General features: G+C 39.8%; 1 protein-coding gene across 5 annotated transcripts in view; it reads left to right on the top strand.

Moving 5' to 3' along the window:
• LOC104926257 (protein diaphanous homolog 3) overlaps nucleotides 1-26,935 on the top strand; it is a 151,728-nt gene that overhangs the window by 99,229 nt on the left and 25,564 nt on the right. For 4 of the 5 annotated variants that reach the window (XM_027281536.1, XM_027281535.1, XM_019262314.2 and 1 more), the window contains 2 exons: nucleotides 6,896-6,991; nucleotides 7,593-7,655. In XM_027281536.1, the coding sequence (XP_027137337.1) occupies nucleotides 6,896-6,991; nucleotides 7,593-7,655 (159 nt within the window). The remainder of the gene's footprint in view (nucleotides 1-6,895; nucleotides 6,992-7,592; nucleotides 7,656-26,935) is intronic. The other variant, XM_027281537.1, reaches the window with a different exon arrangement.

Raw genomic sequence — 26,935 nt, 5'->3', positions numbered from 1 at the left:
CAATTCTGACAATTGACTGTTAGGTTGTGATTGCACTGGAGCCTTCCAGGTCTCACTGTGGGTGACAGTGGCTGCCTTGGTCTTAAGTACATTTATGTCAAACCCAGCTGCATTGTTGCAGGGTGCTATACTGCCACAGTAAATCAGGGCTGTGTGGGGTGTGGAAAAAGCATGTTGTCACCGCCAGTCAGTTGTGCAAGTCAAATTATTTGTGTGGGTGCTGTTACTTACTTGAAAGTGTTAGAGTTTAATGTTATAATTTGGCTGTGCTCAGCTGTCTTTTTGTCTCTGGTGGACCAGCACAATAAACTGACAAACCCAAACATAGTTTTACCTTTATATTGTTGTCATGGCTAACAAACAATTGCTCATTAACACCTCCAGAAGAAAATTCTGAAGAAATGGTATTGCATTTTTTGCTTACCAATACGCAAACCTAATTTCTTTTCCATCAGTTAAATGAAATTTCATTCAAATTGTTTCCCTCATATGTTAATAATAGCCACCTTTTTTGTTGGCTAATACATACAGAGGTATATAGAAGTACACACAAGGCATTGCAGGCGTTATTCGTCAGATCAGAACATCATCTCGCAATAGAGCATAGACACTATACATTTTAATATGACTACCTTTAACAGATTGGTTCCAAACTTTTACTGTCTGCAACTTCTTAATACAAAGCAATCTCTTTTTGCCACCCTTCATCATAGAGTGTATGCCTATAAGTTGTAATTTTCTCAGACTGGCTGACTTTGAATAATTTCTAGAAGCCTGGAGGGGTAAAACTACACAAAGAAAAAGGCAATCTTGTTTTTACCTTTTCCATACCTGGTTATCAGCTTGCAACCCCTTGTGGGAAGCTTGCCCCTTACAGGCTAAGACTCTTAATGGGATTTCTCCATAAATATATGGATTTATCACAGTTTTTATCTGATTGTGTTATTGTGTGCTCTTTTGCTAAGGTGGTGACTAAGCTGGTTATGATGCTGGCTGTCATTTGTATGTCCCTATTCATCATCTAGTGGCTTGGCCGCTCAAAGTCTCAATAAAAAGCGAGAGGGAAGGGTGGAAGGAAGAGTGAGTGACTGGCCTTATTGCACATTTTGCCTTCTAAATGTCTAAGGAAACACAGTGGTTGGCCTGCATTCATTGTACTCAGGGATTTTTTTTTCTCCTTAGCTTTTCCATCCCAGCCCAATTGACCCTATTTCTTGCCTTGCTCCGGCCCACCCCTGCTGCACCCCGCTACAACCTGGTCGTTGTCCTGATGATAAGTGCCACATCCTGTTGAGTGAAGTGGCACGAGGCATTAGTCCAGGGTCTGAATAGAAGGTAGATATCTACGGGCAGATAGGCTGCAATGGAAAATGTCAGTGTGAGCAGGCTGATTAAATAGATGGAGATTGAAGTTTCACTACAGAGAGGAGGATAACTTTTCCTTTTCCCAGAGGTGGAGGTTCAGCTTTGTCTTGATTCCACTCCCAGAGCTTATTCTTTTGTTTTGTGGTAAACACCCTTCTACTTTTATCTTTTTCTTGACCTGACTTTTACACTTGCATATCTCCATTTGTACACCCAACAACACCTCTCAACATATTTTTTTTTTCCCATCGAAGAGGATTGTAAAGCAACCTATGGCTTTGGAGAACTTACTTGGGCTCAGCTCCTGATTTCTTGTACTTCTAAAATGCGGGACTTGGAGCCATGAACAAGATGTGAACAGAAAGTAGACACTCTTACTATTCTTTAAATAAACATCAGCGAGGCTTAGACTTGTCTAGTCTTGTGAGAGTGTCTTCATGTTTTCTGTGAAAGTTAAAGCAAAAAGTCTTGTACACATTGCACACCTGTCATACAAGCTCTAATTTCAGATGCAGCCGAATAGAAATAGGCAGGCGAATTGTGCACATCAAAGCACCAATCAGTAGCTCTACTGCCAGAGCTGGGGTACCACGCTTCACTGTCCCATTCTTCTCACTAGTCTTTGTTCTCTCACCACATCCTCTTCAACACCACCTTTCACAAACTGAATGACTGTTTCAAACCCATTTCACAGCTACTAGCTTGACTAATATTCCTCTGCCATGTGTTCCTCCTCCATTACTATCTATGTGACGTGTGTGACCTCGCTCTCTCTCTCCAAGTTTGTAAGCATGTAGGTGTGAGTATATAAATATGTGTTATGATTTTCAGTGTTAGGCTGTCTGAAAGCACCTCTTGTCTACATTCTTAAAGCAGTTTTGGCCTGTCTGCGTTGCATCTGATTGATGTGTAAAATTGGACTGTTTTTGCTCCCATATATTCCTGAGGCGGGAGATCTGAGTAGGTTTCTTTTTCCTTGCCTCCTGAGGCACACAAACTGTTTCATGTTCTTGTGGGTTGGAGTCAAACGGAGCACTACACATGAAGGAACACACTGCAGGTTGCTATAGATTGATCTGCTCCTTTTTGCTTGTTTTCTATGCTATCTGTATTTTTGTGTATGTCTCTGCGTGTTGTGGGGAGTGTAAAGCCTGCTGCCTGTGATGAATTGCCACAGCAGTGGAGACAAATTTGGACGTTGAGGAACGTTGGTTTTGCTCAGAAATTTGTGCTGCCTCTCTGCTCTGTGTAACGATGAAGAACTGGGCACATATCAGCCAGAGGAGGAGTGCAACTGTTGCAAATGAAAAGCACAAGAAGCAAGCAGGCAGGCAAGGAAGTGGGCCATGATATATTCACTGTGTGTTTGTAGTTGCAGCTTGGCATGGGGGTTGGGTACAACTACAGCCTACCACCCTGGGGACCCTCTGCCCTCAATACAGGAGTTTCAGTGTAGAGGAGGGTTTGCTGTAAAGGGACCATGTACCATGGCGGTGATTGACAGCTTTTGCAGAAAACCCACCCTGGTGCTGCATGACATAAGATGAAAATTTCAGTTAGCCGGCCCCATGGTGCACTGTGTGACTGTGTTGGTTGTAGTTAATGGCTCAAGAAATGCATGTAGACATCAGAAAGAGGTGGCTTCAGAGGTTGATCACTGACTGCAATCCTCATCCTCATTAATAGCTTTGGAATCGACCAACACTATCTGTGTGTGTACATACAGATTACATACACATGCATCTATTCAAATGGAGCGCTTTTGTCACTTGAGTGCATTAATGGACATTTTAGATCTTTTGTTGTAAAGATCAGTCAGTGATTATCTTAATCGTGTTGACTTTAAGTGAATACTTTTCACAACTGAATTAGAGCATTTGTAATACTTACATTCCTTGTAGTATGTTATTTTACTAATAAACTGGTTTTAATTGTGTATTCTGTCACAATCTGTGATGCTGGCAGTAGGCTGGTCTTGGATCAGTAAACTGAGTCAACTGCTATGTGCTGAACAGAAACATTTACTGATGTGATTTTCTTTTCTCACGCTGCTGTATTTTTCTGTTTGTTTCTGTAAAAAGCAATTATTTATTTCTACCCCTTCTGAGACTCCCTCACCTTACTATAGATTAAAGGTCATCGTGCAGTGGCTTGTGGACTTTTGCCCCCAAATTAAATTCAGAATTTTCCCTTTCCTATGCTACAAATTCCAATTAAAATAATATGAATTCACCATCTAATACAGCCATGTGAACAGTAAACCACTGCTGTGTCTTCTTGTCTCTAATAAAGAGGCCATTTAATAGGTCATTTTATAGACAGCACCTGGTGCCCCCAATGAACAATGGAAAGTAAGTCTACATAAATACCTATCTCTTCAACAAGGGGGTCCATGATCCCTAGCTGGCCCTGAGAGTTACTGCAGAGCGGCCGCTAAATTATTAAAAACTGCCCTATTCATAAAAAATATAACTTACACAACACTGATGATAGGCAACTAATTAATCCTTAATTAAACTGTGCTACACTTTATTGTAGGCCCAGTTTAATATGCAACGCAATTTTGTACACGCAGAGGTCCCTGCTCTGTCTCTCAGCTAAGGGGTCCTTAGCTTTGTTTTAGGACCCCTGCATAAAAAGTTAAAGCAATTCCTTCTACTATTATTATTATTATTATAGTTGATGTTATTATATTAAAAGTTTTGTATCCTCCTCAGCCCATTTACATGCATAGAGTTAACTGTAAGGAAGGCTTTATTGCAGAGTTGTTGTACCAAGATTGCATTAGCTAATAAATTTAAAAGTCAGTGTATTTGAGTGCAGTATAATCATATTTGGGAGGCTGCATATTTGCACCCTGGGACTCTCCCCTCTTAAAAGAAGCCAGCCTGGCCCCTATTGAAGTCTGCCCCTGCTCAACCTTCTGGCACTGTATGTCTCCTGCTAATAATACACTCGTTCTGCCCATGTCTCCAGTTTGCATGGTGGGGTTCTGGATCGCAGTTTTGCCTCCGGTCACGAAAATAGAAAAAAAAAAAAAAAGGTTGCAAATTTTGTTTCAATTTGGGCTTTTGCCCAATTTCACACAAATAGAGCCCCATGTATTAACATAGAACATAATGACCTTTAGTCTAGTAGAGCGCCTGATAGCACCACAAAATCTTCTATGCTAGGTTTTTTTTTTTTTTTCCTTGGGTATCATTGCTCTTCTGGCAATTCAGACAAAATGGAAGGAGTGAGAAAAACACCCACAACCTCAATCAGGGCAATGTCCTCTTACTCCTCACTAAATCAGTGGTGGGACCGAGCAGTCACACACTTGCTATCGTGGACAGCTACGCCTCCATGAAGCCAGTGAGGTTGAAATAACTTTTCTAGCACCTTTTCAAACGACATGCTTAAGTACAGAACATAGTATTTAAGTGCGTACTAACATATAAGCTTTATGTATCTACTTTACTTTATAGCTTTACTTATAGTTCAGTTTTACAAAATGTGGAGGTGAAAATTGTTATTATGAGTACTATGGAATCAGTTGCACATCTCAATGATCAATGTCCTTATAAGCAGTAATAGATATATATCTTAGTTGGTGAAAAATCTCATTTTCATTACTCTAGGAAAGTTGGGGCTTGGTGCTAAGGAAAAATGAGTGTGGAGGTACCAGATAATAAAGAGGGTTCACATTTATCTTCATCAATAGTAGGCCTGTGTTGAAAAAAATCGATTTTCCGATTCTGAATCGATTTGCATATTAATTCCTTAAGATCGATTCGTACATCCAAACATTGATTTAATTAGAATAAAATTTTAATACATTTTTCCTCTGTGAACTTTAACCCCACTAGTCGCGTCATTGAATTGAAACAGGCGTGCACCGTGTTTAAACTACACTACGGCATCTCACACATGCGAGGTGCGTTCAATGGTCGTCGGAATGACTATGATGGGTTCATGAACGTGGGAAAAATGGAAATTCACTGGAAATATAACAAAACAACAAACAAAAGAACACTCAAGGAAAACTCTACAACTACCAGCCACTTCTGTACGTTCTCTTAAAATAACTGAGGAGATTGCGGGTTACATTTGCAAAGATATGCGCCCGTATTCCGTTGTTGAAAACGAGGGCTTCAGGCGACCAAAAAAATGGTTTTAATAACACTAACCCAAATCGAGATCGGATTATGATAATCGATTCTCACTCTTGAGAATTGGAATTGAATCGATTCTTGGAATTTGAATCGATACCCAGCCCTAATCAATAGTGGCAGCATATTGCAGAATATTGCTGACATTGTATGTAAAGTTCAAGTCTCATCTGCTTTTCTTTTACAGTCGGTTCAGTTCAGGTACTGAACTTCTTTGCATTATAGAACATAACAACGTGTACCAAATAAAACTTGTCTTGAGTAAAACTCAGTATACTATTTTTAAAATATTAGAAATATTCAGTAGTAGTAAGAAGGAAATTCAACAATTTCCAATCATGACCAGACCAGCAGTGGTGCACAGTAGGATATTTCTAATTGCTGAAATGTGGACCCACAAATTAGACCAGTAAGCATGAGGCATGAGTACACACCAAGTGTGTTTAGTACTTAAGATTTGTGCTTTTATCACATAATAAAAAAAAAAAACAACACCAGATTTTTGCAGTTTTTAATCTATCCATTTATCTTTGTTTCTTTTTCAACATCTTAATACATTGTACGACAGCTTTTTGCAGACTGATGCGTAGGATCCTAAACCGAACAATAAAATGAGACTGATGTCATGTCAACATGTGACAGCAGTCGGTCGGATGAAATAAAATGATCAGAGTTCAGTGGTCCTTTACATCTGCATGTGGTAGTGCAGAAGCAGAAAAGAACAGGCAAACGTGTTCCCATTTGCATGACAAACACAGTAAAAATTACTTTTTTATAACACTTGTTTTTCTTGAACATTCCCATATACCTGCTATTTATTTTCCTTTCCATCCACTGGAGGCTATTTTCACCTGCAAATCACTAGCCAGGTCCGTCATAATGCCTCAGGTGTCAGGGCCAGGTTTTCAGCTGTACCAAAGTGCAAAGTGTTCCCTTTTCTACAATATATCAGAAATATTCTGGAGCTTGATACTTTAGTCAAATGTATTCTACAGTAAATGCTTTAAAACACCATGTTGCCAGGTTTGAGCGTTCCACCCTATTTGATTGGGTACTGGCTTCCCCTTTATGTATGACTCCATTGCTTCTCATTTTTATTCAGGCACATCACACTAGATGCTAAACACCGACTTATGAATTACTGGATTTGAATGAAACTTGTCCCATCATACAGTTCATTATATTGGGGATTTGACTCTACTGCTCTATGTTATAGTGTACATATGATATAGTAACCTGTCATTATATGTTCCAAATCGTTGCAATCTGTATAGCTAACCTCACCACTAGAACAAGCTGCACTTTATCTGATTTTGTTTCTTTACCTCTCCTCTGTCTTCCAACACCCACTCATTCTTTTTCTTCCTGGGTTTTTTCAGAGAATGATGAGACAGGTGTGATGGATAGTTTGCTGGAAGCCCTACAGTCAGGAGCTGCATTCAGAGACCGCAGGAAGAGAGCACCAAGACCCAGAGGTGAGTCTCATATCCTTTACCTACTTTTATACACAAACAAAAGACGCACACACAAAACCTAGTACTCCTATTGTCTTGAAAACTGTGGACACTCTTCTGATTCCAGTTAGATGTTCAGAAATCACAATGGGTCCTGGTCCCAACGTGCCAGCTGCTGTTTTTAAAAGCTGTGTGAAGTAGATTTGTCCTGGGGTTATCATGCCTTGGCTCCATACACTCTCATTTTCAACCACTTGCAAAATACACTAATATGTTGTTTGTGCACATTCTTGCTTGTCAGCCAGACAACATTACAACAACTGTTTGATGTTTGGATCTAAAAGATGATACACACCCACTTCTTTGGGGGGTTTCTGGCTGTCTTAAATCCAAAGAAGAATTCTAAGATTCAAAGAACAAAACACATGTTATGAATCCAAGATCTAATCTATATTCACCTTGAGGGGTATCTGACAGCTGTGCCCCTAAACACAGCATTTCCTGTTAATAAATGTCTCTTCACAGCAGTTTTTCTTCTGCGTGTGTATGCCTCCCTGTGATCTTTTCGATCCCTCTTTGTACAGTATGTGTTGGCATTATTTGTCCACTGCCCTCCTTCCAGATACCCAGCAGCAGACGATCAGCCCTGGCTCCTTCCGCCAGGTTCTCAGGCCTGTTAACTATGGTAAAGCAAAAACTATTAAAACAACCTACAAAGCTGAAGCCTCAAGCATGCTCCGCTCTATATTTTATCTATTGTTGGAAATCAGTCTTAAACATCTCTTGCATGCGAGTCCCCTTGACAGTTCTTATGTCCTGCTTTCTTATGTGACCTTTCCAGTCGTCCCTTTGCCTTCTTTGTGACCTTGTGTGTGCTTTCTGAAAGGGTTAAAGGCCATTGCTAAAACTGTTTGAGGCAGTGCGATGTGCAGACTGTGAGAGAAGCAGGGTGAGATTCTTATGAAAGCAGTGCGTGGGCTGTTCTGGCAGCTCAGTTTGATAAGGTTCCTAAATTGTTCAGTAACTGCAGCATTTCGAGTTCAACCCTATGCCTCTGAATGCAGCTGGGATCATTCACATTTTTAAAATCTCGCGTAAAGGAACTTTCAGATGCCTATTCCCATCAATATACGAGTCAAGTGTCCTAAAATTTCGTGGAGAGAATAACATTATCTTCGCCTTCATTTTCACACTGCTGACCTAAGTACTGTACGCATTTGAAAAGTGATGAGGTATGTGCGCCAAGATCAAACTATATAAAATGGATGTAAGCCACTTGTAGCTTGACACACTTCAAGTGTTCAGTGTTATCATTTTGAAACTCATTTAATGCTAAAAGGCCATGGGTGGGTGTCTCTAACTATATATCTTCTTAGGGGTGAAGATTGGATGGAATACTAATTATGCCAAATGAAATTTTGCTATATTATCTATGATTGTGAACAGATATTGTGCTTTTAGCTGTGGCTAAAATAAACAACAGCTTTTCTTCTCTTGTCAACGTTTTTTCTACAATCATTACTGAGGCACTTAAAAAATCACACTGTAACCATATTACCTCTTATTACTTGTAATTGGAATCTCAGTGGGCTGGATACAGGCACACATGAATGAAATTATTCACGCTCAATCCACCCACATCATTGATGGCAATGATAAAGGGCCTTGCTCTGTTGTTCTGCTACGACTTATCTGAAATTAGATTGGAAAGGGACGAGGGGGAAGGAGATATACAGGGTGGGAGGAAAGAGACAGATAGGTGGCTGTAACATAAGAAATGGAGAGAAATGGTGTGAGGAAGAAAGATAGAGCCAGTTGGCAAGGGTGGAACTAAGGAATAATGTGGGAGAAGAAAATGGACTCAGATGTTGTTTGTCTGTGTGTTTGTGAGAGAGAAAGAGAGAGAGAAAGTGTGAGAGAGAGAGAGAGTCAATAAGTATAAGAGAGCAAGCTGTGTTGTATTAACAGGAGATCAGAGTGAAAAGAAATCGCAGCGTATGAAGGAGCTGCTGGTCACTGTCCGTGCTGTCAAAAGACCCCACGGTGTGTTGTACAGGTAAGAAGGTCCTGAAAGGTTACTGGCGCAGCTGCCCCCTGCTGGCAGCTTCAGACACGGCCTTGTTGACTAATAAAGCTCAAGGCTTTAGCCTGTCACTGCAGGCATCATACACATTGCCAGCCTCCCAGAGCAAACACAGCTAATTACTTTTCTCTGCCCAGCCCCAGCACCAGCTCAGCCCTCTCAGTGCCCATTCATCTTAATTTCCCCCTCTCTGCCATCTGCCTCCTAAATAACACTCCTCCTCATTTCCCTACCATTCCATATCCCCGCTGTCTTCTTCTATACTCTCATGGCCTGACAATGGCCCTCCCCAAACATAATTGCCTGTTATTGGTATGGAGTCTCCACTTCTCTTGCCTCACCCCTTCTCTCCCATTTCCTTTCTCTCCTACGGAGATCCATGCCTTAATTGCCTTGGGTTTAGTCACTGGAGTGAGTGAAACCCACAGGATGCTCTCACTTTAGTTGGGAGGTGATGAAGTTTAGTCTGCGGCACAAGCACTTAAACAGCTGCTTTCACTTTCAAACCACCCTGCCACCTCCTTTTCCCACAGTTTTAAATACCCTTTAATAATTGATCTCAAGGGTGTTGCTACAGTTTAGTGGAGCAGCAAAAAGAATTATAACAGAAACATCTGTGCCAGAAGATACTGTCATTAGTGGCGAAAGGGGGAGTTTTGAATGGTCAATCTGAACATGCATGGTGCCATTAGGCTTTCGCTCCAAGGGAGACTCAATTGCAGCAGTATGTCATCTGCAGAGACAAATCAAATGGCAGATAGATTGTGCTCCCAATCACGAGACTTTGATGAGACTGTGGAGTAGTTCGATTGCCACGCAATAGAAAATAGGAGTTAAAGATTCCTTGCAGTCTACACTGCTGCAGATCAAGGGATGCACATTGTCACCCCTCCTTCTTTCTCTCCTACCTCTCCCTTCTTACTCTCCTCCCTTTGTACTTTTTGGTTTTGGAGTTAGGGACCCGGGTCCGTTAAATCAGAGACCAGTTCATTGTGACATCTCAGATATGTCGCTGTTTATGATCCACGATAACCTGTGTAGAATCAATGAAAGGGTTTGAGAAAGTGTTAAGACCTGGGTCCCCTGCATTTTTCTCAGCGTCTTCTCTTCCCCTAACCCTAAATTGGCTCCACATGCTTTCACATGAGCCAGCAGCTGAGGTGTTTAGCTTGGTCTGCAGCAGTTTCACAGCACACATAGACACGCACACATAAAAGTACACAGACACACCTACAGACTTCAGGGGATGAAGGTAAGCAGGCTTTGCAGTGGCTGTGGCCTGGGTTAGGATAAGGCTCCGGGGCTCTGGGGCTCTCGACACTCTAAATTGGATTGGGCTTCACAGAATGATGGATCGATGATGGTTAGCCACACAGGTGTAAGAGACTAGAATCTGCAAATTGAATCTATAAAGCATCCATAGCTTTTTAACTGTGTCCTTCTGAAAACATCTCTCCAGGCACTGTCTGGTCATTTCAGCCTTTTGTGCAAGCCCTCATCACAGCCTCACTGACTTCCAAGCTGGTGTGTGCATGTACATTTTGAGAGGAATCACATAGCTATACTCATTTTATTTTATCGTTGTGTTTGACAGAGAGCAAGAGCCCCCAAGTGTGTAAGACAGAGTACAAGCTAGTGGTGCATTATGAGTGTATGGGCGTGCTATGATATCCTTGCCTTGGAATGATCCATTATGGGGAGAGTGTAGGGTGGAACAGGTTCTATGAAGAAGTAATTGTCTCCACTTTTACGAGCAATAACCTCAGATATCCTTCATGAAACCCAATCTAACAATTATCATGTGTGACATAACTTTGAACTCGAGCTTGAAATTGATATAAAGGTCAGTTCACAACCCAAATGAAAATGGGTATTTTTCCTTACTTACACTTGAAATAATTAAGATTTTAAACTAATAGTAAGCCACTCATAGGCGATGTTATCAGCTATCTCTTTTTCGAGTCAACTTCATGACCCTTTCTGTTGAATTTATGTTTCTGTGTATAATGTTGAATGTAGCAATTGCAGGCTTTAACTGTCTTAAGTGTAGGTGTGAATGACAGTAGGGGATGACTACCTTAATTTGAGACTCAACCCAAAATGTCTTTCGGAGGCTATGCTGCTGAAAACTATTAAGACTAAACTGGGAAGAGTGTGAAGTCCAAATTAAAGTTTAAAAAGACAGCTAAAAACAAAAGTTTGTTCCCTCCCATGTCTGTGTTTTGTGAGCTCACATTTGAGACATCTGTGAAAAAAACTAGCAGTGAGAGTCAATCACTGTAGCTTCTTGAGGCAGGGATACTTTAGTGGAATCTGCTGTTCGATGCTTGCCTTTGTGATTGGGCCTCTTATAGACTGTGATATGTGGACTCCACTGCAGGCTAGTGTATCCTGCAGATTGCGTGTGTGCTGTCTCATCCCTCTTTCACAATTCCGTCTCTTCATATCAATGTCAATTATGGGAGAAAGCTTCTCATCCTTCCAAAGTTCCTCAGTGTACTCTACTTTTTGACTTTGTTTTGTCTGCTTTATCTCCTCCCTCGCCTTGCTGCTTTCCTCCAGACATGACATAAGCAGAAAAAGAAGGGGTTATTAAATCATTTCAGTGAGCCCAAGACAAAAAGAGGAGTACAGACGCTTCCCTCCCAAGATCTATTTGAATTGATGCTAGACGTCATTGTTTCAAAAGTGTAACTGTAGCAGTTGCTGATTTATCTGCATTTGGTCATAATATATCATCCACACATCACATACGGCCTGTGCGTTTTTCATTAAAGTGACAGATTATTTCCAAAGAGCTTCTGTTCCTGAACACTGAGTGCTCACTCTCCTACTTGCACACATACACGCTCATGCATACATGCATACAAATTGTCAGCTTAAATCCTGTGTTTTAATGACGTGCAGGCAGAAGGTCAAAGGCCACTCTTGGGTCGAGGGATTAACTGCGCCTAAGACTTAGACAGGTGTACCGCTCTCTGTATTCATGTCCACAGTCATCTGGTCACTTGGAGTCACAGTGTCTCTCTTATCACCACATTTGATTGGTGGTTTAGATGTTTAACTGTTCTTGTAGACAAAGCGTATCCAGATGGGAAAGTGTACCTTGACCTGCCTTTGTCTGTCTGTCTAAAGCGTAGCACTTGTTGTGTGTGTGTGTTTGCAAGCACATCTTTGAGCCTGTGCACATATGCATTGAACAGATGGAGCAAGAGGGCACCTTAACAAAGTAGCTAGTATAATTAGGTCCAGCCTGTGCAGTGAGACTTGTGGAATAGTAATTGAGGGATGTAGAGAGCAATGAATGAATGATTTTTAATCTGTAACTTTTATTCAAGTTTCGCCAAGAAAACTTCTCTTCTTCTCTTCCTGGAAAGCTGGGCTGCATGTTTAGTCACATATAGAAGCTTAAGTACAAAACAGTTTGATCTGTTGGCCACTTCAGCTCTTCTTGAGTAGAAGAAGTCTTCCTGGATCTATTCTACTGGCCTTCAGACACGGGTTCAATCACTTGTCTAACCTTTCGGCCAGAGGCAGCAGCTAGTGTCTATCTGAGATAACTAAATGGAATTTATTTCCAAAGACACCATTTACCGCATGTCTAATACAGACAGCAACATCATTTGATATGTCTCTGTATGAAAACCTTTGATTGTAGATTATGTTTTTTCATGTGGCGTTGGATCATGATGTTTACTTGTGTTAGCTTTTGTGGCTCCCACGCTATTATAAAAGTTCTGCCTCCTGAATTAAAAAGTTCAATTGTCATGCACACACATATTGTGTGTTAAAGTGATTGTGTTAAATCTAAGATAAGAGGGCATGAGCCTTTCTAGCAAATATACCCTTATTCGTAAAATTGTAATCTCTGTAATCCAATCCAATCCAAGTCCAGTATGTAAGAAGATGAGAATCTGAAATGGTGTGTGCTGTATGTACACATGACTGATTGGAGTGTTCAGTGCAGTGAGTAAGAGTAGAGTGGACGCACACACACGCCAGGCTCAACTGTGCCCACATAGTCCTAAATAGAAAACAGATGACAAGGAACACCTCTGCACTCTACTCCATGTCGCTTTGCCATACATCCCACTTTTTTTTTTGCCAAGTCCTAAGCCGATCAGGCTCCGCAGATATCCACTTTTAGCTGGATTATGAGGAAGCTGGACCTGTAATAAAGGCTGTGGATCGTGAAATAGAAAGTAGTGTTCAGCATGTCGAGCCAAGGAGCCTAATCAGCCCATTCACACCAGCTCAGGCCCCAAACAGTAGGTGAAGCTAAGCTAATGTAGGATTGCTATTCAGTCCTTCCAGTCTCTTCATTTCACTTGCATACTGTCTCGTACTGCTGTCTGCCTTCATACATACCTTATGTGCAGGAGACAGAGGCAGAAAAGCCAATGGGCAAAAAGCTTAAGATGATTTAGAAGATTTAGATGCTTTAGATGCACATCATTCTTTCAGATCTCAAATGTGTCATTGTTTTCTCTCTCCCTCTTCTTCTTCTTTGTTTTTCCCCCCTTTTTTTCCATCTATGAACCTTTTCTGTGCACTGATTGAAACTAGACTCTCACATAGTACTTTAGTTAATAATGCAGTGAGAAATTAAGTCATTTTCACCATGGCTTTGTGCTAATTAAATTTTACAGTAGCCTTATCGCCCATGCACACACATTCCTGGTCCTCCCACATTTGCCAACGCCAGCAGCCATATCACAGCCGTCAGAAGGGAAAGAGCTAGCGAGACGATTACATGAAGTTGTGTTGTTATGGAAGGAAAATGAGTACTATCTGCTCTGTATATCTATTATCTCTACAAAGGGAGGTGCTTGAATTTTGTCTCTATGGTAATACCTTTGATAAAGGAAGCATAGAAGTGCTTTATCAACATCCCCCCGCACACTCATCTCACCATTGTGTTTCCATCTTGTCACACATTTGTGTTTTTCCTTTATTTGTTTATCTTTTCAGCAGGCTGTTTGTCTTGTTTTAAGCTTCAGGCTAACATTTGTGGCTGGTCACACCACAGGCCTTGGCAGAAAACAGCCATAGCTATGTTTGCATGCGTTGCTATGGTTGCCATTAAGCTATCTTGACTCGAAGGTAAAGCAGAGAATTTAGGTGGGAGTGATGAAAGGGTGATAACGTGCGGTTTAAAATTCTACTCACCTTCCTGCAGTAACCAATCTGTAAACAGCCCCATATCCAGGTATGATTCTCTAGTGCACCATACTCATACAGAAATAGGAACAAACACCAAGACTTCTGTTGTTGATGATTCCCAAGACCACTTTAGTCTGTGGTGATAAAATGATCACATTCTCTCAAACTGCCTCATCTCTCTGTCTCTGTCTCTCTCTCTCTGTGGCTGTCATTTCTGCTGCACTCCACCTGCTATGTGTCTCCTCGCTGATCCAGAAGCTCTAAGTGCAGCGACAGGAATTTCCACACCGACAGAGCGGGAAGGCCAGCCCTCAGGCAGCAGGATCTGTTTAATGCTGGATTCCCCTTAGAGAGTGGATTTAGGCTTTGCTGATCTGCTATTATACTACCCTTTTTATACCCATACACTCATTCACACATTAGGAGCACTCATTCACACACACACACATATCCCCTTGAAGACACTCAGCTTTGAGTCACAGGGCGATGTATGTGTCTCTGGCCTCTGAGCTAAAGAGCTTCATTAGGCTGGCACTAGCTTTGATTAGCATCCTCCGGGGTACAAATTAGCAAACAAGCTCAAGTGATCCTGTGAATAAATACTCACTCTAGCACTTTCCACAGATACATGAATACTTCACAAGCATGTGCTTTGCACACTACCATTCAGGAGATGACAGTTTTACCTTGAAGCAACACTGCATAGAAATTGTTTTTTTTTTTTTTTTTTTTTTTTTTTTTTGTTTTTTGTGATTTAGTGCCCCCAAGTTTGAGAGTGCAATGCCCCTGTTGTAAATATGGACACCATTACATGTGTGTTTATTATGATTGCATTATTTATGATCAAAAACAGCCAAACATTAAGCAAGTGTAACAACACAAGACACATCAGCCGGCTAATATTACTTAATATCCCAGCAGTGTCTGTGTTTCAGCCTTTTTTCATGAAGCTCTCGCCAACGACTAAAAGTTAGTCTCAGATTTACTCTTGTCGTGCAGCTTCTTGCTTGATCACTTTCCTTTTCTCTTCTTGGCTTCTTCCGTTAATATCCTCTTCTGTCTCTTCGCCTCTGCCATTATGAGCGTAGAGGCTGCTGAGCCCCGGTACATTTCCCGCTTTCCCAGCTCTGATTCTGGGACGACACTGGCTTTGCTCCCCACCAGCATTCCTTTGAGCCCTGAATCTGCCAGGGTACAAACCCAGGGTACGCCTACAGTACAAACACTAACACTCTCCCAGTACTCTGAGCTCATAGTCCAGGCAGCTAGGATAGCAAACTGTGCTAAAATTAGTTAACATTAACTAACAGCAGCTACAATTTGCAGCAGTTTACTTTACTGTTCATCAGGAAACTCTGTAAATCACTAAGAGTTGATGCAGGTTTACTCCATTTCACATCAGCATAGCATCAAAATGATTTTAAAATAAAGTTATTTTATGGTAGAAAAATAAAGATGCTTTAAATCAAGTTTTGTTGATGTCACCGTCGTGAAGATACACTCCAAGAAGATAAAACCATGGCATCAGATATTTAAACGCCTGGCTACACCAGGAACATAAAGGAATGAAGCAGAATTCTTTGTACCTTAGTACCAGTAACACACACATTCATGTATTTACCACATGTGAGTATTTGCTTTGTATGTGCAAGTGAACATGTGTGTTACATTACTGTAGCACATGCTGGGTTTATTCACCGCCTCAGTAAAGGTGTTAATGTGTAAAGATGTAGCTTGTGTATGTGCATTGTCCGAGACTGTTTTTCATTCAGGTGAAAATTCCTCGAGCTGCTGCCTGCTCTATAATAACCATACTTGACATTTCCCTGTCCTCCAGCCTGTGGAGTCTAACAGATGCTTTCCATTCCAGTTGAACCCATTAAGGCCTTCTCTTCTCTACTGCAACCACTGGCCTGTCCTTTGGTAGGGCTGCTCTGAATGTCAAAACTCACTGTTTAGCATCACAATAAAGCTGATATTGGGGCAGAGGAGGAACGGAAAGGAAAGGACTGCTGGCTGGCAAAGGCCATGGACAAAAAGATTTTAAAAAATAGGCTGCCATTGCTCACTCGGTGCTGCATAGACATGCTGTATTTCTGTTTTATGAAGTGATTTTAATGTAAATCTCCATTAACAGCAATCGAGTAACTTTTCTTCAACAACCAATTTAACTTGTTAGACTTAGAATACGGGCAAACATTTGATTTGATTGAAGTAGTTTATTTTTACTCGGTCTATACTTGCCAGAAATATGTATTGGTTTTCTGGAATATTTTTTTTCACATTTGATCAACTCCTGTGTCATACTGCTGACTTGCCTGTTGGGTGGCTGATCCTGAGGTTGTAAAGTTGTCTTGCGATAAGTTCTCCATTGATTTTTCTTTTCTTTTTTTTCTTGTTTGTGTGTGTGTTTTCTTATTTTTTCTGTTTTAACAGTTATATCACTGTAACAATAAGACAGTAAACCAAATGTGACACCTTCTCTAATGCCTTCTAGAGACAAACTCTTATTTTTACCTTGCCACAGAGCATTAGATTTCTGAAAAGGGGATATACAGTGTATTATTCTATAAGAAGCCTGAACCAAAGTGAAATAGCTTTGTATGCTCCACTGTTTTCATAAGTTGAGTAATAGTTAAAAGTGAGATCTATCTGTTGCTTTCCACTTGCTGATTGTGACGTGCATATCAGGTAAATACCAAAGCAAAATAACATTTTTATTCTGTCTAAAAGCAACTTTGTTGTGCCGGTTGTCTGCAGCAAGAGTTACCTGACCCTGCTTTGTGTTTGTCTTTAAATTATTATTTTGATTCTGCAGCTTTGTGTTAACAGTGTTAACATGTCTGGCTCCAAGCTTCACAGAACTCTGTTTTTACATATAATCTCTACCCAGTGTTACTAATGAAGTAAAAATTGTAGGGTACAGTAAAACATATTTTGTAAACAAGCCATATTAATTACCCTTAATTAATGAAGTACATTAGAGCCCAGAGGGAAAATGAGTTAGAATTTGTAACTTGAAAGTTTGAAAAAATGATTGACAGTATAATTAATAATTTAATATGATGAATAATTTAGGGATTTATACAATAACCTTTGTAAAAACTAAATGATAGAATAATTGATCGCTTAAAATCTTAATGCATGTTTTGATTAAATGGAAAACATAATAGCCATGCCCAGTAGACTTGATTATTGTTTTGGTTTTCAGGCCATGGCGTCTGTGGCTAGTCTTGATTTGTGTACAAACCTGATTATTTTTCTTAATGGGGAGGTAATTAGCCTGGCTGGTTTGAATGGTAATTATAATGTCAGACAAAGAGGAAAGAGGCTGTCTAAATGTATTTCACAGATAGTTCTGCGTTTGTTCACACAGACAGCCACACACAGATATTCAGCATGCAGGAACATTGCTGGCCAAACACAATTATTTATAACGTTTGTTTTGATATAGCGTACCTCACATTTGCAAGCTGAAATAATAGAAAATTGCTTATTTGCTTCTTCAGTATAAAATTTCCTGATACTGGCAGACAGACAGATCAGGTTGAGCAGGGATGTAGCCGGCTGTATTGGCTTTACTGTTTTGTGTACCTCATTATTCTCACTTTGAGTTCCATTCATAATGCTATTTCTGCTATTGTTGCATACAGAGAGAGCTTCTAAATGCTGCCAGAACCAGGTCATTTAATTTTCTTCAAACACACAAATATAGACAACATGCATATATTGTTTCCCTTTTCTTGTTTTTAATATATCCTTTGACTCGGATCAGAAGTGAATAAATTAGATACAATATGTTGTTCTTCTAAGGCACATACTCAACACCAATTATTCACACAGCGTGGCTATAATCCATGGAATGAAGTCCAGGGTACTTTGTTTCTCAAATTTGCAAATAATGTTGATCAAATAAAGATCATTCTCTACTGTAGGTGCTTAGATTGTGTTACTGTTGGTTCCCATCCTCTTTTGATGACTCAAACATATTTGTAGCATGTGCACAGGCCCAGTGGGCTTATAAATTGGAAAGCAGAGAGGTTTGTAGGCTGTCTGGCTCTACTCAGTACTTTGTTGGTTGTGTGTTTGTAAGCATTTTTTTTTCCCCCTTCCTCCTCGCTTTCTATCCACTCCAAGCCACTGTTGTTTTACCTGATTCTGAGCTTGCATTTACATTTAGTCATTTAACAGGCACTTTTATCCAAAGCGACTTACAAAAAAGGGAAACAAAGGTACCGTGTGACAAGGACATATTATTGCAGCAATAACTACACACATAGAATCCTGTGAATCAACTTTGGAGGTCAGAAATTGATACTAAAGAATCAAATGTATCTGTTGAACCACTTCATTGTCAATGTACAAAAGGCAAAAAAGGGGATGATGCAATATTTGGTTGCAGTCCTGTGAAAACTCTTTCCAGGGAAGCACAAGCAGCAGAACACAACAAATAGGTGCAGACAGTGCTCTTGTATAGAGGGGGTAGAGCAGATGCAGTATGTTCAAGTACTTTCTGATCAAAGGAAGGGAAGTAGCACCTCTATTTCAGGGGACATGATAAATAATAAGTACAATGAGCAGCTAATTTGACCAATTTAATACTTGACACCACTTAGACCAGATTTCCATGTGTGTGTCTGTGCATGGTGGTCCCAGCATGGATGAGTCTGCTCTAGTCTTACTGAAAAGAAGACGGTTACTGAGCCTTTGTTGTTTTTATTATTAACATTCTTCACTGGCATCTCAGACATACTTGAGAAGGTACCAGAAACCGAAGCTGACCAGTTTCACAATGTCTATTTAGTATCTCTGTAGCTGTCGAAGAGCACATCAGCCATAGCATATTTACAGGCATAATTACACTGGCTATGTACGTAGGCTCTGTTGCTACAAAATAATTCCCAAGGTGCCTTCTGGCTTTACTGCCCTTTACCAAACTTAATAACTGAATAACTAATTTCAGGATTACTTCTCATACTTTTTCACTGCACTTGTCTTTCTTTAGCTTGTTCAAAAAAAAAAAAGCAGAAGAACAGAGTGGGAGGTTCTTACATGAGGTCCCTGGGAAGCTTCTCTACGTTGCGACTAAGACCAAACTATAGTGGAAAGCTTTAGAAACATAGTCCCCGAAACCCCTTATTTGCCCTGTAGCATACACACATACACACTTGAGTTGTCCCCTGGATAATATCAGTGCTTATTGTTCTCTTCTTACTACATTGACAAAGTGTAAGACTGGCCAGCCTGCACGGGCTCAAAAGTGTGTGCAGGTTAATGAACAAGGCTTATCCACCTAGGAAGGCTTTAGAGAGAAGAGGCATGGCTGCCTGTAAATCATCTATCACCCTCTCCAGTGAGCTGAGCCTGAGCTCTGACAATGTAAGGTGTTTGGGCTACAGCAGAGGGGACATGATTTATCAGGGAGGTGAGTGATTATGCGAAGCCTCTGTACGTGAGAGAGACGGGCAGAACTAAAAGATGATCCCATATCGTTTCATGAAACATGCAAAGAATAGTCAATGGGCGCCTGTGAAAAATAGCCACATGAAGACACTGTGGATAAATGAACTGCGGGTGTGTTTAAGTTTGAATAGAGAACACTGCGAAGGGTTCAACTTTAAAAGACAGTGTTTCTCATAAAATAAATACCCTGCAAGTGCTAAAACTATTCTTGATGTAATTTTCTATTTAATTACTATAATCATTGGCCATCCAGCTTGTCACTCTGCTGTGTCACATTTAAAAACATCTTTCTCTGTAAGAAATGACTAAAAGTAGCGTGTTTTCCCTTTTCTAATGGATAATTATCTGTCTAAGGTGTTAGAGAGGGGAAAATGATAAGCACCAAAATAGATCAGGCAAAGAGAAAAGTCTCTGATCTTCTCCTGGCAGTGCCGTGGAATCAAATAACGAAACACTTAACGTTAAACCACTGTGCTTTTCATGTGCAAATTCAACTTCACACGTTGACAGTTCGCACTGGCTCTGTAGAAGCCTGGTTTGGATCTTACTCATGTCATTTTTTCTTTTTCTTTTTTTATTATTATTATTATTAGATGTAAGTCATTAGCTTTTGTTTTGTCCCAGTTCCCAAGACTGTGAAGGATTCGTACTTCGATGAAAGGGGGTAAAAGAGTTGACATCTACTTTAGTCTGCTTAAATGATCCCCTTTGAAGTATCAAACAGAGATAAATAAATATCAACAAACAACACCTCGAGACCAACTCACCTCTGTTAGAACTTTATCAAGATTTCAGAGGCGGTTGACAGACGCCTTGGATTTGGAGAGGAAAGGTGTGCAGATGAAATGACATTAGTGGAGTTATATCTTCTTTTAGACTGTTTATCTAGTGTATTTCTTTGTGGAATAACTTATGTCCTAGCTGTTTTCCTAGTTTGTCAAATGTAGCTTTCATCCTTCTAGCTTCAGGTATATCTTTGAGCCTAGAACATACTATATGATCGTCTACTTCTCAAATGCTGTATTGCTCTCACAGACACATGGTGTTCACAGTGCAATATATAATGCTGATCAATGATATAAGAGGCCGATTTCAGTTGTAAGAAATCTGGGTGTTTTTTTTTTTTTTTTGGGGGGGGGGGGGTTGCAATAACAAATGTGGCAGATTTTCAGGTGCCACAAATGTGCTGACATGAAGTTACAATGAGCAAGCTTTTTTTTTTTGCCAGCTAAACCCATTCCTGCAGAAATTAGGATAATATTTGAAGCAAATAAATCATTTCTTAGAAGCATTATGGAAGGTGTGTTAGGAACTGAGAGTGCTAGAAATAGGATGTCATCAGAATTGAGAATCCCAAGGATCATCTACAATATATTCTGTTAGTTGTGTTTTCTTTTTTCTGTCAAAACTCCTCATTATATATCTCATATTACAAGATGGCTGTAGATCATGTGCCTTTAGACTCTGCATCAGAATCAAGGACTTGCATCCGTCCTGCTCACATTTACTGTAAATGGCAGGAACATGCAGAATGGGGAACGTGATTTCACCAATTTGTCAAGGATAGTGTGCACCCAGCTTTTGCAGTAGGCATACAATAAGTACACCAGGGAAGCTGACATGTATTTTCAGCTTTAAGTGTTATGATATGTACTGATGATCCCTACCAGGGAAGCTTGAATGAACCTCGACTAATTTAACACACACACATACATCAACTGGTTTGCCTTATTTGTGCCAAGAGCTGGTTTTTGCTTGACCGAAATATATTTCTTCCACCCTCTTAATCTTACCTTTCATGGGTCAAAGGGTCAGCTCGGCTAAGTCACACAAAATTCACCTTTCATTCCTTTTATTGTTGTAACGGCAGAAATCTTAAATCCCAGCAGATACAACTGACTGACTGTCTGCATGGCTAGATATCGCTAAGGGTAAGTGGAAAAATATGTCTTTTTGTAATTTGTGTGAACTGACCCTTCAAGGTGAGTTACAGCACAATTCTTTTGAGCAAATCTGTCCTGACCTTATGCTTTGTGATATGGTTCTAAGCAGCATAGGTGTTTTCTGGGTAGGCAGAGAGAAGCAACATGGAAAGTGAAAAGGAGATGGGAAGAGACAGGGATGCTAAGCTCAAAGTCAAAATAAATGGAATAAACAATGTTAAGAGACAGGTTGTCTATTTCCCCCTTTTTTTTTTTTTGTTCCTTGGTCACTCTCTTCCTCCTCTCTCTCTGAAGCTTGTCTCTCGCCCTGGACTGATGAAATTGCCAATGATTTATAACAAATGTCAGTGGCAGGCGCAGCAGACTGCTGTTTTGTCCCTGTCAGAGCCTGGTAGAGCCTGAGGTAGGCAGCTTGCTTATCAATCAAAGCCCTCTCTCCACCACTGTCAGTACAAAGCTTACTGGATCACCAGCTCTTCAAACCCAGGGCCAACATGGTTGTCATGGAGATAGCACTGTATGGTAGCACGGAAACAGAAAGTGACACAAAACCTTTGTCACTTTGTTGATAGCCACCCTCTCTTTCATATGCAGTTTAATGGGTAAGAACAGGTGAACACCTTGCCTCCTCACGGCACCATACACGGCATTATATCTGATTGCCAGAGTACCTCTAAATATCATATTCACCCATAAGGAGATTTCACAGGTGACCTATGTTTCCACTCATACTATTAGGCTTGAATACAAGCTCATGAACACGGAGCCACTGATGCAAAGTAACTGAACTATGTTGATTATTTGAGGATTTGCAAGGACGAGCCACCCTTAATTATCCGTCATTTACAAACCCTTGACACTGCATTAATGTACAACGATTAACTTTTTCTTCCTTCCTAATTCACACCCCATTGTTAGTTTATGATGATGTCTTGCTGCTTAATTACGGATGTATTTGAAAGGTCTTTGTCTGGAAGGCACTAATTTGTTTGCCTGTTTTTGTCAGATAGAAGACAGCAGGGTGAAGTTGGTGTTATTTGTTCTTAGCCACCAAAGTATAGCTTTCACTTTAAAACAGCAGAAAGTAACCTGGACCGTGAAAGGCTGTGAACCGTGAACGGCTGTCAGTTTTACTTTAAGGAAGAAACAGAAACCTTTCATTCTGTTGTGTCCAAATATCTCTTCAGGTAAGACATGGTGATTGATTGCGAAGGTCAACTTATTTCGATTCGTAAAGCCCCAGGATATGCGTGAATTTTTCACTCAAGCTGAGACATTTTGTGAAAGAAAAGGTTTGCATTTTGCTAGCTAGCTACCTATGTAGCTACAGTTAAAACAGCACTTGTTTAAACATGTGCAACATTTCATAAAGCAGCTGTAACACGCTTTCTCTGCAGGTGGCTTCAGTTTTCAAATCACTGAAGCTATTTCTTCTCTTGTTTTTTTTTTCCAATATGTGACATACGTAGGTTGGCTTGGAGTTTATAAATTGCATGAACTGCAGCTGTAGAGACACTGTGTCCTGGTGTACTTATATAGATCCTATAGGTCTTATAATTGTTGGGTTGTGTATGCACTGTTTTCTTGTTACTGTATATTGCATATTCTAAATTACAAGAAAAAAGCCAAGACATAACAGATGCACGTACTTAATGTGAAAGAATATTAACACACAACACATCTTTTTAAAGTACGCTACAATTATACAGATTCACTCAGCCCCCTCCCTTCCTTGTCGACAGTACAGAATGTTCTCTAAAAGCAGATTAATTGGATAATGGTTTTCTCCTTCTTTCCGTTGCGCCTCTTCCTTGTCGTCAGCAATTACTGGTTCTGTCAAGGCAGATTGTCCATTCTGCCTTACCTCGTTAAGAGAATACCATGCCTTAGTAGCCTCAATTTAGCTTTTTTAACAACCCTATCTATGCGCTCAAGTCTACTTAAAGCAACATCTAATTATGCTGCAGCCTCTAGTTCTCTTGTTACTGCATTTTGAGGTCAGTAGGTGCACTTTATCTGTTGTCTTGTGTTTTCTACTACTTGATTTTGAAAATATGAACGGTATTCATTGATTACAGCAGACTCTCCATGTCCAGCAAAGGCATCCGGTGACGATCAATAACATATTCTGTATTATATATGATTGCATGTGCATATGTAAGATTATGCATATATCTGAGGCTATTAATAATCATTTCTCAATTCTAAATATGATTACTAGTGGCAATATACGTCTGCATTGACACATACATATGCATGGTGTAGAGTAAAAACAACGGGTTTGATGACAAGAGCCTCTCATGAGGGCTCATTAAATGAAAAGCAAGTGTCAAAGAGAAATTTCTCAGAAAGCATCCATCATACATGAAAGAGGAACATCTCTTTTATATGCCACAAAGAAAAACTGTGGCTCAAATATCAGGATTGTATGCCACTCAGGTCCTAGCTTCAATTTCAGCCAAGTACATAAGACACGTGGTTTATTTTAATCTTGTTTACTGAGAAAGGAATCTTTGCAAAGTAAACACGCAGTTCCAGTTCTTTTTAGACTTATATTTTGTGTCACTGACAATACTGCATCTGCAGTTTTGAGTATTAGATCAGTCCCAGCATCACTGAAAGTATATTGAAACAAGAGACCCGGTAGCCTTTTTTTTTTGTTTGTTTGTTTCTTCTTTTTTTTTTTGTTACATATTTCATCGTTTACTTTCTAGAGAAGATGGATTTACTTTTGTGAAAGTTTTATCCAACTTTGAGAAATAATCATGAAGAGATTTACACTTAACCTTTAAAGTTATTTGAAACGTGAAGGGGGTATATTAGATTCAGTCATTGAAATTTGTTCTCATGTCTGCAACACTGTAACTTCTAAAATTGTTTTAACAGGGGGAGGTTCTGAAACTGAAAATACACTTCAAATCAATAGAAACCAATTCAACACAATCAACAGACTACTAGATTTTCATATAAAAGTTCACCTTCAAAGTGTAACTAACACTGTCATACAGAGGTGGCTTCTTTTCTGTGGGATTCAGTGGTGTAGAAGAAGATGCAAAAGAAAAGGAACTAATGGTCAGTGATTGAGGCATTAAAAATGCGCCCAAGTGAAGTTAAGGCTTTACTGCTGTGTGAAGTGTGATGAGTTTATTATGATCCTGTATTTTGTTGCTAATGAAATCTCTTATTAATACACATCTATTACAGTCCTAATCAGAAACACAAGGAGCTCCACAGAGCTCTGCTAAAGCTTAATAACTCAGGGCATCCTGCTGTTACGGTTTACTTAACTAACACAGGTAGAGTCTCTAACCACCTAGTCTCTCCTCATTCACATCATATCTATGTAGTGCAATATATGTTCTGCCCAGCTGGCAACCTCCTTTAAATCTTTGTTTCTCCATTGTTTTAACCATGTTTCTCCCCACAGCTCCTGTGTTAAAATGCCAGGGAGGCTTTGCACAGTTTTAAATAAGTAAGTCACAGTCAAGTATAAATCAAGAAAAACCCAGCACACGTGTATGCAGTATAAATATTTTTCAGCATATTTCATCATTTACCTATTTTTATATGTAACGCAACCACAGAGCTGTTTGGTGTAGCTTTTTTATTTTATTTTATTCTGAAACCAGGGCGAAATCATTCAGCACACTTCAAAAATGACAAGAGAACACTGTCAAAAATGCACATCATGTTTATATCAAAGTGCCTTCAATACTATTGGATTACTTTCACACTGCACAGGTTAACATCTCATCCGATTTTTTTTACCCCCCCCCCCACACACACACACACACACACACACCTTGCTTTTGTTTTCATCCCCTGCAAACTGATGCAACACAAAGCACATTTCTTCTACCACATGTCGTAATGAATACCTGCTTGTATCAGGAGGTTACCTGGTATTTTCTTTTTCTTAGTATTTTAAGTGTTTTGAGCTTCAGTAGTTGGATAAGTTTTTTTTGTTTGTTTTTTTGTGTGTGTGTGTTTTTTTTTGTTTTGTTTTTTTTATGTAACGTGTAATGTGTTGTGAGTATTTCTGTAGCGATCGCTTTAAAGATAGATACTTTTTTCTAAAATACATGTATTTGTATTCGCCTGCAGTTGCATGTTATGTCATATTTCGATTATATTAACCTTGCTAGCAGTATGACACAGGATGGTCATTTTTGTTGTTTGGTCTGTTTGTCATTCTGTCTGTCCACCATTTTAGTCCTGACAATTAAGGAAAAATCTACTATTGGATTATAATAAATGCACATACATGGTGCCCAGAGGATGAATCCTAATGACTTTAGCGATCTTGAGGCTATGATTTGTGGGTTAGGGTTACCAGCCGTCTGTGATGACACCCATCTGTCAGTCAAAGGGGTCAGGCTCTTAGTTATGCATAACTAAATATAATTTGAGTGGGTCAATAGTGCTAATAAACAAATATGCTAACTAAACTGTGTTAGTCAACATGGTTGGTATTATGTCTGCTTAACATGTTAGTATTGACATTATGAGTGTGCCAGCATGCTGATATTAGGTTGTAAGCTAGCATGGTTGTGGACTGTTAGCAGTATTTGAACTATAGTTAGCCTAAATTAATATTCGGACATGATTGTGAAGTTGAGTTTGTGCTTATATGAATTAAAAATTCAAAGCATTTATTGATCTTAAATGGGCCCCTATGCAACTCAACCCTATTTGTATGTGAGAGTCCCCTTTTCATCTTGTTTTTTAAAATGATTTTTATTTATTTATTTATTTTTACTGCAACAGAGATTATTTTTACTACAATGAAAAACAAAGCCACTTTTCTTAGCTGTCACAGTTGACTAGTGGCTTTCCATCGCAAGAAAAATAATGACAAATAGATAGGGAAGGCAGACAGTCATCAGAGGGAGAAAGAAAGGAAAAATCATGAACAAATTTAAAATGTGAGTGTCAGGAGACAAGAAAATTGAGATATGAGAGACAACAATTATAAGAAAAGAGAAATAAACAGATGTTAGAAGGTAAAGAAAGAATTGTAACAAGGTAAACTCTAGAACAGAGGAATGGCTATGTCTGCTATTCTCCCCTGTGTTTTGCGAATATACCAATTATTAGCTCTGCATACTGAATGCACAGCCTTGTTTCTATACAGCCATTGACACAGCAGAGTGTGTATTTGAGCATGTGTATCCCTGTGGGTTGTAGCTAATCATCAAACATTGTTGTGGGCCAGAGTTTGCATATGATAGCCTGCCAGCCAATGTTCATTAAACATTTGGCACACAACTGGCTGTCTGGACACGGGACTACCCATCGCCTGTGTATATTAGG

This window comes from Larimichthys crocea, chromosome VIII (genome assembly GCF_000972845.2).
Source record: "Larimichthys crocea isolate SSNF chromosome VIII, L_crocea_2.0, whole genome shotgun sequence".
NCBI lineage: Eukaryota > Metazoa > Chordata > Actinopteri > Sciaenidae > Larimichthys > Larimichthys crocea.
Note: the sequence above shows the minus strand (reverse complement) of the source record. Positions and strands in the feature narration are given on the sequence as shown.